The 18,806-nt window shown below is 38.9% G+C and overlaps 1 protein-coding gene across 3 annotated transcripts in view; it reads left to right on the top strand.

The window, feature by feature from the left end:
* Positions 1-2,427: 2,427 nt before the first annotated feature.
* Positions 2,428-18,806, top strand: part of USP38 (ubiquitin specific peptidase 38) — a 34,407-nt gene continuing 18,028 nt past the window's right edge. Inside the window, exons 1-5 of one of the 3 annotated variants that reach the window (XM_032632942.1) lie at positions 2,428-3,634; positions 5,164-5,299; positions 10,841-10,970; positions 12,960-13,061; positions 17,710-17,868. In XM_032632942.1, coding sequence (XP_032488833.1) covers positions 2,953-3,634; positions 5,164-5,299; positions 10,841-10,970; positions 12,960-13,061; positions 17,710-17,868 — 1,209 coding nt within the window. In that variant the 5' untranslated portion in view covers positions 2,428-2,952. Of the gene's footprint in view, positions 3,635-4,293; positions 4,357-5,163; positions 5,300-10,840; positions 10,971-12,959; positions 13,062-17,709; positions 17,869-18,806 lie in introns of those variants that run through there. The other 2 variants (XM_032632943.1, XM_032632944.1) reach the window with 2 other exon arrangements.

Genomic DNA, 18,806 nt, shown 5'->3' with positions numbered 1-18,806 from the left:
TGTAGTGAGTTGAATGGACCTAGAGTCTGTCACACAGAGTGAAGTAAGTCAAAAAGAGAAAAACAAATACTGTATGCTAACGCATATATATGGAATCTAAAAAAAAAAAACAAAACAGTACTGATGAACCTAGTTGCAAGGCAGGAATAAAGAGGTAGACATAGAAAATGAACTTGAGGACATGGGGTGGGAGGGTGGGCAAAGTGAGAGTAGCATCAACATATATACACTTCAGAATGAGAAGCAGCAGCATAGCACAGGGAAATTGGCTTGGTGCTTTGCGATGACTTAGAGGGGTGGGATAGGGAGGGTGGGAGGGAGGCTCAAGAGGGAGGGGATATGGGGACATGTGTCTGCATATGGCTGATTCGCTTCGTTGTGCAACAGAAACTAACAGTATTGTGAAGGAATTATACTCCAATAAAGATCTATTTTTTAAAAAAAAACATGCAAAGAAGGGAATTAGTGTGCTGGCTGGGGTGATTAATCCTCACTATCAAGAGGAAATTGGACAGCAACTCTACTATTAATACAATGGAGATAAAGAATGCATTGTCTGGAATACAAGAGATCCCTTAGGGCATCTCTTAGTATTACTATGCTCTGTGATTAAAATCAATGGAAATCTACAACAATCCAATCCAGGTAGGACTAGTAATGGCCCAGATTCTTCAGGAATGAAGGTTTGGGTCACTCCACCAAGCAAAGAACTACAACCAGCTGAGGTACTTGCTGAAGGCAAAGGAAATACGAAATAGTAGGCTGTTATAAATACCAACTATAACATGACCATTTACAGACTTGTCATAAGTATTTCCTCCTTTTCTCGTTATGAATGTGTAATATATTTGCTTAGTATATATAACAAAAATATTTGCTTAGACTATATATTAATATATATAACAAATATTGTTTTCTTTCCTGTTATTCCCTTGTCACATAACATAGGATGTAACAGATAGTTATTAAGTATTGTTAATTTTACACCTCAGCATTTAAGTTACAGGATATCAGCAAATCCACAATCCTACCACTCAGTCCTCTTAATGCTTTACTTTCTACCTTATTTTTGTCTTCCAACGTGGCACCATTCCCAGTAAAGGCAAACTTTTCTCTGTAGTTTTACTTACATCTATTGGAAAAGGAAAAGTTCCAAAGCTATTCCTGTGTTCTAGCATGACTGTCTTAGATCCATCAATTACTTCATTTCTCTTTTATCTTAAATCTCTTCCTGCAAACTAACTCGGTCTCAAGTTTCCTCTACCCAGCTCCTACCTTATCTAAACAGCCGTTCTTTTCAAGATTATCCTTACTGATGTGTTAAATATATTGGTGTAACCATTTTGTAAATTGGTAAAAACCAAAACACTATTAAGCAAGGTAAACAACTTACAATTTTGTTCCTTTTTCTACTGGACATTTCAACTAAACCGTTTTAAAGTTTCGTCTGTATTACAGGCCGTTAACGTCTGATTTCACAATCATATTAGTCAAGTCTTAACGGAGCTATAATTAGGCAATATTTTCCAATTTAAAGGCCTCCAATGAAAGCCTAAACTCTTATGGCGAATCCTTGGAATTTAACTTGAAAGAGTACAAGCGTGATGACTCCATCTATTCTTCTTTATTGTAAACCATCTTCAGTGTCAGCCTACACGTAAATACTGTGAAAATTTCACCTTTTTTATTTTCAAAGTACTCTTTCATTCTTTCTCACCTGTCATTTTCCTTACTCTCCCCCCATTTTTCGGACAACATAAATTTTCGACATGCCACAAAAGCTCATTAAAAAGATATTTGCTAAAGATAACGGGTCGTCTCTAAACGCATACGGCCACCAGTACAGCCCTTACTTTAATAACCACACGCAAGAGAAAGGCAATCTCATTTAGGAACCCTAGCTCATTTCTTGATGAATGAGCCACGACCTCAAACGATTTCCCTTCAATCCGGATTTTGAGTTCTTTTCCTTACTTTCTCCCCAAATGCTCTTCTACTCGTGTTTACAAAACTTTCCCATTCACAAGATTTTACATAAATAAAACTTTCTCGGCCTTTCACAAGTAACCTGACTCGGACAGAACGGAGAGAGATAGGAAGGTGGAACTCGTAGAGTCGTAGTCACCTCCAACGCGTCCGCTCCCGGCCGCTTCTCCCGGGAAGCCTCCTGTGACTTACACACGATCCCCAGTGACACTACGGTAGCCGCCCCACTCAGCCAGAGGCAGCCACGCCAGCGCAGCAGCTAAGCTGCGGGTCAGCGAGGGGGTCCCAGCGCGGCGGTGCCAGCGCGTCCCGGGAGGGAGGAGGCGATTGTGGGCGGAGGACGGTGAGAGGGGAGGGAGGAAAGGAGTGGGGCGGGGCGAAGGGGCGGAGGGGCGGGCCTTTCCGGAGGTTCCAACGTCCTCCACTTCCTGTTTGCCGGACCTTCTGAATCCGGGTCAAAGGTGTCCACCCCCTTTTCTCCCCGGCTGATCCGGCACCGTCCGTGACAGCGGCTCCTGACTCAACCCGGGGCGGTTTTCATCCCACGACCTGCCGAAGCCCGGACGCCCACAGTGCCGCAGAACGCGGAGGCGCGCTTCCTCATCCACTGGCTCGCAGCCCCGGCCCCTGAGCACCCGTAGCCGCCGGGGGACCCCGCTGGCCCCTCAGAGCTGATGCTGAGGCTCCGCGGGCCCGGGGCGGCGGCGGAGTGCGGGCCTCTGGCTTCTTAGGCCCATCGCGGGCGGTGCCGGTTCTTACGCGCCCCAGGCTTGCCAACTCCCGCCCGGGCTTGGATGGGCCCCCCTGCCCGATAAATGTGGCTACTGAGGCAGCGGTGGCGGTGGTCGGTCCCGCTGCTGCTGCTGCGCTCCAAGTTCACCTCCGCCCCGGGGCTCTCCTGGCCCACCCTGGGGCCGTGGCCGCCCGCTCCTTACTCACTGGGCCGGGCCTTGCAGCGTGGCGACAATGGACAAGATCCTGGAGGGCCTGGTGAGTTCTTCGCACCCGCTGCCCCTCAAGCGGGTGATCGTGCGGAAGGTGGTGGAGTCGGCGGAGCATTGGCTGGACGAGGCGCAATGCGAGGCCATGTTTGACCTGACGACGCGGCTCATCCTGGAGGGCCAGGACCCCTTTCAGCGGCAGGTGGGCCATCAAGTGCTGGAGGCCTACGCGCGCTACCATCGGCCAGAGTTCGAGTCCTTCTTCAATAAGACGTTCGTGCTGGGCCTCCTCCAACAGGGCTACCACTCGCTGGACAGGAAGGACGTAGCCATCCTGGACTACATTCACAACGGCCTGAAGCTGATCATGAGCTGCCCGTCGGTGCTGGACCTCTTCAGCCTGCTGCAGGTGGAGGTGCTGCGGATGGTGTGTGAGAGGCCGGAGCCGCAGCTTTGCGCCCGACTGAGCGACCTCCTGACCGACTTCGTGCAGTGCATCCCCAAAGGGAAATTGTCCATCACCTTCTGCCAACAGCTGGTTCGAACGATAGGCCACTTCCAGTGCGTGTCCACCCAGGAGAAAGAGCTGCGGGAATATGTCTCACAGGTGACAAAAGTGAGTAACTTGCTCCAGAACATCTGGAAGGCCGAGCCCTCCACCTTGCTGCCTTCCCTGCAAGAAGTTTTTGCAAGCATTTCTTCCACAGGTAAGGGTCATTACATTCCAAGAAATTCTCTCGGAAATTTAGTGTGTGTCTCTTACGTACACACCGTGTTTGTTTCCCTGCTCTGAAAACATCTTAATGGGAGAGGAGATCTTAACACCTTCATCCAAATTCTTATCCACTGCCCTATTCAGGCTGTCACTTTGGACATTAAAAAACGGGCAGTGTTTCCAGTTTAGAGGCTGAGAACGTCGAGGTCTAAGACCTTTGGCAGCAAACAAGTTGCTTAACTACCCAGCTTCTGCTCAAGTTATGGAATGCTTTGAAGACGACAGCTACTATGTAAAAGCTTCTATTCATTAGTGACTAATGGCCGCATAATAATGTTTACTGTATCATTATTGTATTGTGATTCTGTCATCTTGCCATCATGAGTTTTTCCTTAGTTTCTGAATTTTTCCATTTTTTAATTCATGGACTGTGTGCCATTTATTATTAGATTATCCTAGTTAACTGTGTCGTTGTTGAATATTGACATTTTATGTCTGCAGTAGTTTGTGAGAGTAGATACAGGTGGACGAGTGAAGGGAAAGAGTATGAAGACTTAAATAGGTGTTTTTGCGCTCCAGGTGTCAATAGCCCACGGATCGTGTCCTTAGAAATCCGGGAGGGATCAGGTGATACTTAGCAGGAAAATCCTTTCTCACTCGGGAATTTTACCTGTATGTTTGCATTCCTTGTTCGGACATGGAGCTTCCAGCTCTGTAAGTTGTGAAACAATAGATCCAAAACTGTGTTTACTCCCTCTCTGCTTGGTACAATCGTTCTCTGGCTGTTGTTCGAAATTGAACTTGTGAAGGAGGTATCCTCCTTTTATGTTGAGAATAAGAAATAAGAGTAGAGTTTTAACAGGCTCCATGCTTTCCTGATGAATTAAGTACATTTATGAAAGAATTACCAACTATATATTTGCATTATCTGAGTTTTGGTTTATTTTTTAATTGTAATTTTTCATGTATTGCCTGTGTTGCTATAACAGTTCGATTTCCCCAGAACTTTTTCAACTGTAGTAGTAAAGCTGCTCATCTTGGATTTGCTTAATTTTCATGTAGTTTAAGCAAAGTCCCCCCCCAATTTATCTTAGTTTCTACTTCTTTAAGTGATTTAAAAAATTTTCCTTAGAACAATGTGATGACTACTATAATTAATAGGGGTAAGTTACTTTGGAGGATCTAAAATGGGAATTATGATACCTTGCATGTCTTTTCTGACTACTGCTTTACAAATGAATATTTTAACACGACAATAACAATATTAAAGAATGCAAGAAAATAAAGTAATTTACAGACTAAATATGGCCATAGTGAAGAATAGTTTTTATGTTGCAGTACTGTCGAACTACTACTCTTAATCTCTCGTTTCTGCAGTTTAACATTCCTTGTATGTTAGAGTCTACGCATGAGATGGAGTGTAACAACTGCTTGGTGGAGGGGTGGTAAATGGTTGTTCTCTCTGAATACTTCCCTTGAACCTTCTTGCCATGTTCCTTTTTCTTTTCAATTAAAAAATAGATGCATCATTTGAACCTTCTGTGGCATTGGCAAGCCTTGTGCAGCACATTCCTCTTCAGATGATAACAGTTCTCATCAGGAGCCTTACTACAGATCCAAATGTAAAAGATGCAAGTATGACCCAAGCTCTTTGCAGGTACTTCTTCATAACACCATAGATGGTAATTGTAGATTTGGGAGGAGGAGATATTTTGCTGTATTTTGTGGGTAATGAAAAACTTAGGAAAATGTTTAGAACTGATATTGTGGAATCAAATATATAAACACTCTCCAAATTAATTGAAATGAATTGTTTACCTTACTATAGGCTTGACAGGCATCCAGTAACTCACAAATCTGTTTTCTATTCAGCTTTTTTTAATTCCAAAAATATAACACACATATACACTTACTGTTCAGCCAGGAGTTGGTTGGATTATCAATATACTTTACTAATTTCTTTGCTCAGTATTGTTGCCTGCAACCTATTTCCTCCCTCTGGGATCTTTTTTTTTCTGGCTAAGTATATACTTTTACTTAGTACATACTTTTACTTTCTCTTTCAACCAGGACCTCTGGGTAATACTTTCTTAGCCTTTGTTTGAAATGGGGTTTTTTTCTTGCTTACTCCCAAGTAGATGATTTGGCAAGATACAGAATTCTAATTTGATAGTTATTTTCTCTTAGCATTTTGAAAATAATACTGCATTGTCTTCTGGCATCTATTGTTGCTGATGTGGAGTCTGCAGTCAATTTGATTATCGTTCCTTTGTGAGTAGTTAGGGTCTTCTGGTAATGTTTATGCTTTTCTCTTTATCCTTGATGTTTTGCAGTTTTATTCTTATATTTCTAGGTGTAAACTTAATGTTATTTTTGCTTCTCAGAACTCTTGTGCTTTTATTAATTCAATCATTCATTCTTTCAACTATTCAAATCACAGTTATTGGGCACTTACCGTGAGTGCCAAGCAGTGTTTAAAAACCTCATTGAACAAATGGGTAGAAATATCCTAACGGGCTTCTAGCTGGGGAGGCAGGCAGGCAGTATCAGTAACATATTTGAAGAGATACATCCTGATCTCAGAGATGCTAAAATGTGGAAAGGTACAGTCATTGGTGTTCTAGTTTAGATTACAGGACTTTTCTTGCCTTAGTGGTACATAAACTAAGTTTTACATCCTAAAACTGATTTTGTTTTAGATTTCATTAAGTATGGTAAGTAAAATAATTTCGTATGTTGGATAGTGATGAGCGTTTTTGGAAAAAAGTAGATAGGAAAGCAAGAAAGCATGGGGAATGGTTTGCAATTTTAAATACGATAGATGAGGAAGGCCTCACTGAGAAGGTGACCATGAAGTAAAGATATGAAGGAAATGAGGGTGCAGACCTTGTGGTGATCTAAGCGAAGAGCATCAATACTGTCTTATAATTTACTAGTTTTTCCTTCAAAGGTACCCATTTATAGAGATTATTCCAGTTATTGAGTGTCTTTATTTCAATGACTGTATTTTTCTAATTGAGCTTTTCCTGTCTTCCTGTTCTTGTTTCATATCTGTCTGGTTTTGTTTTATAATTTTTTTCTATTTCCTGTGTGCACATATATGTGTGTATGCATAGCACATTTAAATAAAATGTAAGGATTTATTTATTTATTTTTGGCTGTGTCAGGTCTTAGTTGTGGTGCGTGGGCTTCTCTCTAGTTGTGGTGTGTGGGGTTCCTCTTCTCTAGTTGTGGCACATGGGCTCTCTAGTTGTGGCACATGGGCTCTCTAGTTGAGGCGCATGAGCTCAGTAGTTGTGGTGTGCGGGCTTAGTTGCCCTGCAGCATGTGGGATCTTAGTTCAAGAAGAAGACAGGAACCCGCGCCCCTGCATTGTAAGGCAGATTCTTTACCACTGGACCACCAGGGAAGTCCCCTAAAATGTAAGGATTTAGAACAGTGGTTTCTGTGCACCTGTTGTAAATTACAGTCATAAGGTAACCTGTAAACTTAAGTATTTATTTTGGGTTCTCAGAAAGCTACATGTGTACAATTCTCGCCCTCTAGCATTTAGTCTTTTTTTTTCTCTCTTTTTTTCTTATAGTTGATTTATAATGTTCTGTATGGCACTCTTAGTCTTAATTTTTTAACCTCTTCATAACAACCATAGTGTCCAATTTACGAATTTATTTTTAAGATATATTTGGAAATTAATTTTTACCTATATTTCTATGGAAAGTTGTGATCCAGTTTCCATTGCATTTCCAATTTATCTGACATGATCCTATTTAACTTATAATATACCTGGAGTAATTATTCTTGTATTGCAAATGTAATTGAAAAGAATAGTAATGTTGACTTTTATCACACTCCCACCTTCTACTCCCCCATACTCTACGCTTCCCCACACATAGCACTTGTCATGCTTTACTGTCATTTTCTGTAATCCAAAGAAATGCAAATGCAGGTATTGTACAAGAACCAGATAGTAACATTAAAGTATGAAATAGGCCGGGGTAACTGAAGTAATAGGGAATGGGGTATACAAGTATTTTCTGAAAGAGAAAGCTGATCGTCAACTCCAGTTGTCTTGTTATCACAGGGAAATTTGAGTTCAGTGTTGCTAATCTGATTTTTCAAAAGGAGACTGAAATCCAGTTTTTATGTGGAGTTTTCTAATTTTTAAAACATTGGAACAAATAAAACTGAAGGCAGGACCTAGCCCTTAAGCTGCTACCTACAATAAAGTGGAAATTGGCTTTATTCTCTACAAATTAAGATTAAATCTATTTTGTGGCCTTTCATAATATTGCCAATTTTAAGATTTTCGGCTATAGAGAGAAATGGTTTCATTTGTTCAACAAATTTGAGCTCCATTTTAATGCAGATCAAAGATTAAAGATTAAAAAGCAAAACAACAAGATCGCTGTTCTTAAGCCCACAATCTAACAGAGGAAAGAAGATTTATTACAACTACAGCTAACTGTTCTTTAAATAGTAAGAAATTAAATCAGCCTATCAGAGTTAAGTGTCCTTAAAATTCAAAGTGTAACCAATACATGGTGGATAAGATTACTGTAGTTAACCATAAAAATAACTGATTCTATAGTGCCTTTGTCTGAGAGGATTTGAGCATATGTAAGTCCAATCAAATTGAAGCAAGACTAGAATATAATTAAAGTGTAGCCAAAGCTGTTGCATTATACGCCAGCAGAGCTTAGTTCAGATACCAGTACTAGTACTTACTGTGTGACTGTTGAGAATTTCCTAACTTTCCTTATCAGTTTGAGGGCAGAAACCATATTTTACTATTATATTCTTAGCACTTAACACAGTGCCTATTATATAATAGATACTCAAATATTTTTTGAATGAGTGGCTTCTAATTTGTGTTACTTCTGACTTGAAGTATCTTTAGGGTGGTTAGGAGATTGGGTACACATGGGATAAGATAAAGACTAGAGGCTTATAAGATGGGAAGCTAGAAATGGAGAGGATGGGGGAAAAGGCTGATTGGGTGATTAGAAATAATGAAAAGCCATGGTCAAGTGGAATTTTCTACTCTGCCCCCTCACTCTTTACTAGTACCCCCCTTAGACCTGAGCTAAAGGGAGTTCTGGCCTTGGGCCCTGTGTGCTAGGGAGCCCAACCTGGTTCTACTCTGGGACTTTGCTCCCCATGGGGAAGAGTCCATACAGCCAAAGAGATGAGCTCACATATACTCCATATCTAAACCACATGTTTTTTTGTGTACGTATTTACGCTAAAAAATATATATACAATATGTACTCATATGTTTTCTTTTAAACAAACAAAAAACAGTTTTAAAAAGATTTACCGGGCTTCCCTGGTGGCGCAGTGGTTGAGAGTCCACCTGCCGATGCAGGGGACACGGGTTCGTGCCCCGGTCTTGAGGATCCCACATGCCGCGGAGCGGCTGGGCCCGTGAGCCATGGCCGCTGGGCCTGTGCGTCCGGAGCCCGTGCTCCGCAACGGGAGAGGCCACAGCAGTGAGAGGCCTGCGTACCGCAAAGAAAAAAAAAGATTTACCAGCATTTTTTTCTTTTTTAATTCAACAATATCTCAGATCTTTCTGTGTTAGATCCCTGTTGGTAGATTCATACTGATCTATCTCATCTTTTAAAACTCAACATAATGTTTCATAGTATCAATACCATAGTATATTTAGCCATTTCCTTATGATGGACATTTAGATAATTTGCATTTTTTCTGTATCATAAGCAGTGCTGCAGTGAATATACTCTTTGTACACAAATGCAAGTATCTCTACTTTCTACTTCATGTACTTAGAGTGGCCACAGACTTGTGAAAACCAGGCTAACAATAGTTGAGAGATGTGGAACAGCTGTTAGGGACTACTTTAATGACTTACAACCATCATTGTTGGCCAGAAAAACAAGAAGGGAGATAAAATGTGTGCAGGGAGCAGAGGGAACATACAAATAACTTGTAGTAAAATGAGTTTGAACTTTGGAGCCACTCTTAATGTCTGATGGAACATTTTAATCTTAAGAGCAAAAACCTTAATAAGGAACTGAGACACAAAGAAGTTAAATAACTTACATAAGTATTTAGGGTTCCCCAGCTAATAAATGGTGAATTGAGATTTTTAAACTATATCATTCTGACTTTAAAATCCTGGTTTGTTTTACTATTTTTTTTATTATATAGTCCTCCCAATTGGATTACTGGATCAAATAATATGAACATTTGGCCCAGTTGCTTTCCAAAAGAGTCATAGCAGTCTTTTTCATTGTGGTCGATGTGTAACATTAAGGATAGTCTCCATCATACCCCATATTACTTTATCTTTATTTCCATTAAACGGGATTGGTACTCAAAAAGAAAAACACTCATTATTACAAAATGAGGCCACTTCAGTATTTACACATTTGGTGCCCTTTTATCTATTTGAAATTTCTTCTTGTTGTCTTTGTATGGTAAGATTTTGAAAGGGATGAAGAGACCTGTTTCACAATTCAAAATATAGTCTTTTTTGACACTGCATTTCATATTTAGACTGTAATCACCAGAAAGGAGAAATTTTGGTTCGTATCCATATGTCTCAGTTCAGATAGCCATATTTTTGTTTTTTTAATATTTATTTATTTATTTATTGGCTGCATCTGGTCTTAGTTGCGGCGCGTGGGCTCTTCATTGCAGTGCACAGGCTTCTCTCTAGTTGTGGTGCAGGCTCGGTAGCTGTGGCGTGTGGGCTCAGTAGTTGCAGCACTCCGCCTTAGTTGCCCCGTGGCATGTGGGATCTTAGTTCCCTAACCAGGGATTGAACCAGTGTCCCCTGCATTGAAAGATGGATTCTTAACCACTGTACCACCAGGAAAGTCCCAGATAGCCGTATTTTAACTGTTCTTCTTAGAGTAAATTTGCCTAATAAATTATTGATACCACTCACTATATGGCATGTTTAAAACTTTGCATTTATGCAAAATGATTGTTTATCAGAAATTATTTTTATGCAAATATGTTATATAAGAAACTGTCAGCTTACAAGATTGGAAACTCCTTGAGTTCTAGCACCCGTTATAGTCATTTCTACATCTTGAATAGTACTTTTCACAAGCAAGCTCAGTTTGAGTCACAAAGTGAGTGATTATCTAGTATAACCCCTGTTATTCCTCAATAAGTAATGTTAAAGATATTTTCAATGCTGATAGTTTTGTTTTCCTTCAATTTTCAGAATGATTGACTGGCTCTCCTGGCCGTTGGCTCAGCATGTAGACACATGGGTGATTGCACTCCTGAAAGGACTGGCAGCTGTCCAGAAGTTTACTATTTTGATAGATGTTACTTTACTGAAGATAGAACTGGTAAGTGGGAGTGTATAAATCTTTTGGAATATATGGACCCATATAATACGTCTTTTTATCTTTGGGTTGTCCCCTTTAAAGTGTCTAATTTTGAATGTGGTCTTGTTTTTGGTTTTCTTTTGAATGGACTTTAGAAATTTAAAATGCTACTTAAGATTAGGTAATTAAAATAATTTTGCTGTTTTCAAATATTTATTATGAAAACACATTCCTCCCATTATCTGTTGAATCCCAGCTAATCAAACTTTTACCACCATTATTCTGCCAAAGCTATCTTTGACACCAGTGCTTTCCAGTGTTGCTTAACTCAGGAGTTATTTCTCAAGCCTTCTCTCGTTGACCTGTTAGTCATTTGACATAGTTGATCACTCCCTCTTGAAACACTTTCCTGCCTTAGTTTCCAGCACATTATACTCTCCTGATTTTTGTCCTAGTTCACTGGCTTCTCAGTCTCCTGTAGTGGATCTTTCTAACTTTGGAGTGCCTTAGAATCACATCTCTGGTTCACTTTCTTCTCAGTCCATACTTATAGTGACCCATGGCTTTAAATAATGTCTCTAAGTTAATGACTGCCAGGTTTATATTTCAAGTCCATTATTCTCCCATGAACTCCATATTCACTTACCCAACTTAGACAGTTGGATCTCAAGTTCAACTTATCCACAATCTAACCCCTGATTTTTCCCTCCCAGACCTGTTCTTCCCCATCTTAAATGACTGCTTCATCCTTCTACATGCTCAGGCCCAAAACCTTGAAGCTATTCTTGTCTCTTTTCATTCTCTCTCAGTCCATATCTTACAAATCCTGTTGACTCCACCTTTAAAATATATCCCGAATTCTACCACTTTTAACCAGCTACATCACTACCACCCTGGTCCAAAGTAATCATCACCCCTTGATGTATATATAGATAGATAGATAGATAGGTAGATTTTTTTTTTTTTTTTTTTTTTTTTTTTTTTTTTTTTTTTGCTGTACGCAGGCCTCTCACTGTTGTGGCCTCTCCTGTTGCGGAGCACAGGCTCCTGACGCGCAGGCTCAGCGGCCATGACTCACAGGCCCAGCCGCTCTGCGGCACGTGGGATCTTCCCGGACCGGGGCCCGAACCCGCGTCCCCTGCATCGGCAAGCGGACTCTCAACCACTGCGCCACCAGGGAAGCCCACCCCTTGCTATATTGATTGCAGTCGCCTTGCAGCTCCTGCCCTTGGTCCTCTTCAGGTGTCACACAAGGTCCTACCTGATCTGGCCCACTGCTACTTCTCTCATCCGGTCTCCCACTATTATTGCCTCAGTCTCTGTGCTTTACTTACACTGCCCTAGTTGTTTTATCTCTAGTCCACCAGGGTGGAGGCCTCAGGGCCTTTGCTCTGCTTACTACGCTCTTCTCCAAGTTATCTGTCAGACTTACTCTCATTCCTTTCAGTTTTTTGAAGTCAGGTATCACCTTTATCACGATGCATTTTTAAAATTCCATATATAAAATAGCAGATCTTTTTGCCACTCAGCACTCCCTCTTCAACATACCCTGCTTTCATAGCATTTCTCTCCCATGTTACTTTATATTGTCTCTACTCACCCTCTAGACAGTAAGCCCTGTAAGATCAGAGATTTCTTTTTTCTTTATCTACCATTGTATCTCCAGTACTTAGAATAGTGCCAAGCAGCAGTAGGTGGTCAATAAGTATTTGCTGAATGAATTGAATGAATAAAGGACCAGGGAGATATCACCTTGTAAACATGGTTTGACAGATTTTTATTTGATCAGGGAGTTTTCAGAGTTGGTTAGGTCATTTTATTCTCTTGATCTCTGTCATATTACTTCCCAACTTTCTCCCTTTCCCAGAATTTAGTAACATATGTTATGACAGAACTTCTCAGGAAAGGAGATATTCACACAAATAATTTTTGGCCCTAGGAAGATAATCACTGATTGGATTAATTATTTCCCTACCAACTCTTAAAGTGGATGTCTTGTCTTTTCCGCAGGTTTTTAATCGGCTTTGGTTTCCTCTTGTGAGACCTGGTGCTCTCACAGTTCTTTCTCACATGCTGCTTAGTTTTCAGCATTCTCCAGAGGCGTTCCATTTGGTAAGTTATGACACAAGCTTTCTACACTGAAAAGACTTGTTTTAAAATTTCAAGTTAATATTGAGTCACATTTGTATTTGTGAAAACCTTGTAGGTTGGTCCTAAATCTAACTATTTTCATGTAGCTTTATGATTCCTTTTAAAATTGAGATTGTGAGATTTCCTTCCAAAGAATATGTTTTTAGAATGTTTTGGGTCTCACCAAAATTGCTCCACTTGCAATCACAACCAGCAACTGAAAGTTAAAAGTTACTCTTGTACATGAGAGATGTCACATGTCAGTGTCACTGTTGGTTGTGTGTTGCACAGGTGAACAGTGTAGGAGAAAAATGGTTTAAAACCACTGACTAGGGCTTCCCTGGTGGCGCAGTGGTTGAGAGTCCGCCTGCCGACGCAGGGGACACGTTCGTGCCCCGGTCCGGGAAGATCCCACATGCCACGGAGCAGCTGGGTCCGTGAGCCATGGCCGCTGAGCCTGCACATCCGGAGCCTGTGCTCTGCAACGGGAGAGGCCACAACAGTGAGATGCCTGTGTACCACAAAAAAAAAAAAAAAAAACACTGACTGCTTTAGAATTTCAGAAGCATGAAACCATAAGTCTTTGTTTTGTTGCCCCAGAATTAGGGCTTTTCATTCTCTTTCAGCCCATATCCTACAAATTCTGTTGATTCCACCTTTAAAATATATCCAGAATCCTACCACTTTTAACCAGCTACATCACTGCTTTTGATTTGATTTGATTTTGATTTTTTGATTATCAGTTATTGCAGGTGAAAAGTGACAAAATGTTATTTTAGGAACCTGTCCATTTTTCTATCCAGGGGATCACAGGAAAGCAGTGGTGTATGTGGTTATGTGCTTCCTCCAAGGTCTGATCCTCAGTTTTACAGGACTAGAAACTCATTATCAACACACCCACAATGTTGAAATCTTAGGAATACTGACCCACCACAAACAAATTCAAAGGAGACTGATAAAGTGCAGAATTTCAGTTGTTGATTGTCAGCTAGAAATGTAACTAGCCTCAGAGAATTATATACTCACATAGGCTACTTGGTGCCTCATTTCCAAAATCTTCAGGCTTAATAGAAGTAAACCTTACTAACAAGTAATTACATTATACATTATCTCTTAGGGTGAGTGATTTCTGCAGTTCATTGCCCTAATTGGTGAGCTTGATCATCAGTTAATAACCTTATATCCATTACACAAACAAAACTCACACTTGAGCTAATACAGCAGCTATACTAGCAAAATCTTCCAAGGGAAAAAAAACAACTATTTTACCCTGTCTTCAGGCATGATCATGTATAGGCCATTTGAGAAAAGGTTTATTTTCAGAATTTCTGGGAAGGAAATCATCCATTCTAATATTTATTGCTCTCCATACATTCCTTAATCTCTCTGAAAAGTCACTTTTGCTGTACTCTAAACCTATTTCTTTGCTCAATTTTTTTAAAGATAGAAGATATCTCCTTACCTTGTATTGCTTTTTTTTTCCCTGAATATAGTAATTGAAATGGCAAATGGTTGACTTTGAAATATTTGGCTCCTGAAATAAGTAAATATTAAATCATTTATTTAAAGAACAGTTAGATCTAAAGTAGAAAATTGTGATCTGGCCTAGTAAAGTCTAAAAACAAAGACCTACTAACTCTCTACATTCTGTGTGTATCCTGACCTGCTACTCAACTAAAATTAACTTGGGCATCTAGTAGTGGATCATGTGGTAGTTAAATCACCTATAACTCTAAATAACTCAGCGAAGGACTCAGGTTTAGGAGTTGCTAAGAATGAACACTAATCTGGAATCACCAGCATCATTATTCATTGTATTATACATTTAGAATATTTTAGAGCAAACTGAGATTGAAATTATAGTGTGTGTTATTATGGACCAAGTTGCTTTTTATAAGTGGAAAAAAATTTTTTAACAAAAGAGAAAATATCAAAGCTTCTAATTAAATAAGTTATACACATTTTCTCAAATAGTAACTTAAGTTTAATGAGTATCACAATAATGTCTGCAAATATTTAGATTTGCTCATTCAGAAAAAATATCAACTTTCAGATATTTAGAAGGTAATAACCTGCTTGGATGTCTATCTATATGGTTGTGAAGAACTTAGTCTTATTTCCACGTCAGTGATCATTTTGACCACATAGGATGTAGTAGTAGACAATTATGTGTATTATCTGACTGCAGAGATCCAATCTACACTAGGAAGATTGTACACTAGCTTTTAGAGGATTTGGTATTTGTAAATTAAACAATCATTTAAAAAATTCTTTCCTCTTCTCTTCCATCTCTGTCTCTCCTGTCACCTCTGAGGAAACAATAATTTGGATTTCTGACTATTTTAGCAAGAGAGTATCTGATAGATATGGCTTTATGGAGCAAAATTATAATTCAGATTTGCTTTGAAATGTAGAGATGATAGCAGTAGAGTGAACCATTAGAAACTGGTAGTTTTATGGTCAGATTAATACCTTTTTTGGAGGTAAGATTGAAGAAAGTGGTGCAAAAGCTAAAGTGTGATTTCAGACCTCAAAGCACAAGAGTAAAACCAGAGACAGCAGAATGAGAATAGCAGTGTTAATTTAAGAATATGATTTTCTTTCTACAGGAAGGAAGGGAGTTGATTGGGATATAACTATAATTGTTGTCACTGCTGTTTGATGATAAGTCCATAGAGCTATAACTTCACTTTTATCACGAGTTAGCAACCAAAAAAAATGTTCTACACTGCTTTTTATTTGGTTCGTTTGGCTACTTTGAAAATAGTCTGAAGAAGGGCAAAGGTGGAAACAGGGAGACCAGTTGGGAGGTTTTGCATGAATTGAGGCAAGAGGCGATTGTCGGTTGAGATAAGAAAAGTTCTAGATGGTATATGTGGTATATGCCATGACATGTTATATGTTATATGAAGTGATATACAGCAAGCAGTGTCTTTCACTGGACAGTGGGACAGACTTTTTCTTTTACTTCATACAAGTTTGTATTAAATTTTTTTTTTTTACAATAAGTGTATAATTCATTTACAACAAAATTAAACTTTTACAGAAAGATAATATAACAATATAGGAAGTTAGTGAAATTACCCTCAATCTCACTACACTACAATTTTTACGTTTTCCATCACGATGTTTTTTTCCCTGTATATTTTAACAAGGTATTTATATTTGTAATTTATATGCAGTTTTTGTATCCTTCTTTTAAAATTTAACATTACATAATAAATATTTTCCCATGTTGCTACACAGAAAAGTTCTACAAGTAGAAAATAAGATGCTTTTTACATGTGAACTGTAAATATGTAGTATCAGATTATAATTAATAATTAGTTGAGACAAGTATAGCACCGTACTAATGGAATGAGCCATTACTGCAAAATAGAATTTATTTTATTTTGTTAATAACCTCTTAAATATGTGATTGGCTCTGTTTTGACTTTTTATTCTAATTTTATAATGAAAGGACATTGTTGTGCTTATTATCAGTATTAATAGTTTTCTACATATTTATGAGCAATGAGCATTTTAGATCTCGCCTTCATTTTTAACCCCAATTCCTTAAAAATAAGAGAAATTTCTAATTCACTTTAGTTTTAGAACTGTCTCTTCTTTTTGGAGGTGGGGCATAGGGATTGTTAGCGAGGATAACCATGCTTACATAAGACACCGACCCTAAAATAGAGGTAGTCCCTTATCTTAAAGAGAGGTACTGCTGTAGCCTGAGCTGTAATTTTATTTTTATTTATTTATTATTTATTTATTTATGGCTGTGTTGGGTCTTTGCGCGTGGGCTTTCTCTAGTTGCAGCGAGTGGGGGTTACTCTTCGTTGTGGTGCACAGGCTTCTCATTGCGGTGGCTTCTCGTTGCAGAGCACAGGCTCTAGGCATGCGGGCTTCAGTAGTTGTGGCTCATGGGCTCTCGAGAGCAGGCTCAGTAGTTGTGGCACACGGGCTCAGTTGTGGCTGGCAGGCTCTAGAGCGCAGGCTCAGTAGTTGTGGCACACGGGCTTAGTTGCTCCGCAGCATGTGGGATCTTCCTGGACCAGGGCTTGAACCTGTGTCCCCTGCATTGTCAGGAGGATTCTTATCCACTGCGCCACTGGGGAAATCTGATCTGTAATTTTAGTTACATGCATAAATTATCTTGAAGGTTTTTTGAAGTAGACTTTAATGTTCACACTCCGGTATAATTCTTTCAAGTGAAAAATCTAAAATTCACACTAGATGGAGCTCTTAAGCTAATTCTTGGTTTATCTTTTAAAACTTTCTCCCTACTGAACAATCTGGTAAATATAATAGCCCTAACATTTTTCAACTTAAGCCATTTTTTAGAATGGTGGCAGTGACTAAGGCTCCTATTTTGTACCTTAATTTGTTTGTACCGTAGTTTTAGATGGAGTCTAAGAATGAGGAGAGGGGTCTTATATGGAATTACAATTATATGTGATTTAAACCTAGATTTACCTTGATATTCTAGAAATGTTTAGCTTCATAACTTTTTTAGAAAAAGGCAGTGACTAAACATACAGAAAAGCATTTGCTGATTGTGTAACATTTGCATTCCATTTGTAGGCTAGAGGATTTGTTGACAATTTGTATAAATAGAGGAATGTTTGTCTTCTTTTCTGTTCAGATTGTTCCTCATGTAGTTAATTTGGTTCACTCCTTCAAAAGTGATGGTCTGCCTTCCAGTACAACCTTCCTAGTGCAATTAACAGAACTGATACACTGTATGATGTATCATTATTCTGGATTTCCAGATCTCTACGAACCTATCCTGGAAGCAATAAAGGTATGATAATAGTTGCACCAGTATTTGCGGAGCTGCAGCCCATGATGTGATAGATGAATGCGGTGAAACATTCCTATAAGCAGCTATTCATTTTACTATATTATGGAAATATGCCTTTTATATGTAATAAAATATGTAATTGGAATCAAGTTTCATTAATTTTTAGGGAGTAATCTCTTATTTACTATAACTATTCTAAATTAATAACCATATTTCTACAATGCCAACAATGATAAGGTGTCCCTTTAAATTTGTAATACCTTTGGGGGAGATTTGGTTTAAAAAATGCTACATTAAGTTAATACATACATCAGAGTTGCATCCCAATATCAGAAACGTTAAAATATGTAAGATATGTCTTAGAATCAAGGAAAGACAGTTTAATAAAATATTTGACTTATGTTTCTTCTGTTTTTTATTTCATTTTTGCTATGCATTGTTCATGAATGTCCATATTTCATAGAATATTTACTTGAATTATTTGTGAACTTACTGGTTTTCAACTTTGTATAGATAACTGGATCTAAAAAGCGTTGATTCTGTTTGTCTTGAAAAATGGGTCACAATAAGCACACTTTCCTCTTAGTAGATTTATTGCGTGATCAGGGTAGAGCAAAAGAATTGAAGAACTTGCCTCAGCTAGGTGTATTCAGAAGTTATTGAAATCATTTCTATTAACAGTGTTCCTTTTTGAGATCTGAAATAAAATATAAAGTCTCATTATCTTTACTTCTTGTGTATCTGAAGTGAATTCAGAACATGCTCTTTTTACTGTAGAGTTAGCTAAATCAAACTGAGCCCAGAACACAAGACTGTTCAGCAGTTATTGTGTACTACTGGTATGACAGTTTGACACTTCAGAAGTAAATGTCTTTATGTATAAAAGGGTTTTTTTGTTTTATTTTTTTACTTTTTTTTTTGAACTTTAGAATTTTATT

Source organism: Phocoena sinus, chromosome 5 (assembly GCF_008692025.1).
Source record: "Phocoena sinus isolate mPhoSin1 chromosome 5, mPhoSin1.pri, whole genome shotgun sequence".
NCBI lineage: Eukaryota > Metazoa > Chordata > Mammalia > Artiodactyla > Phocoenidae > Phocoena > Phocoena sinus.
This window is presented reverse-complemented; position numbering and strand designations above follow the sequence as displayed.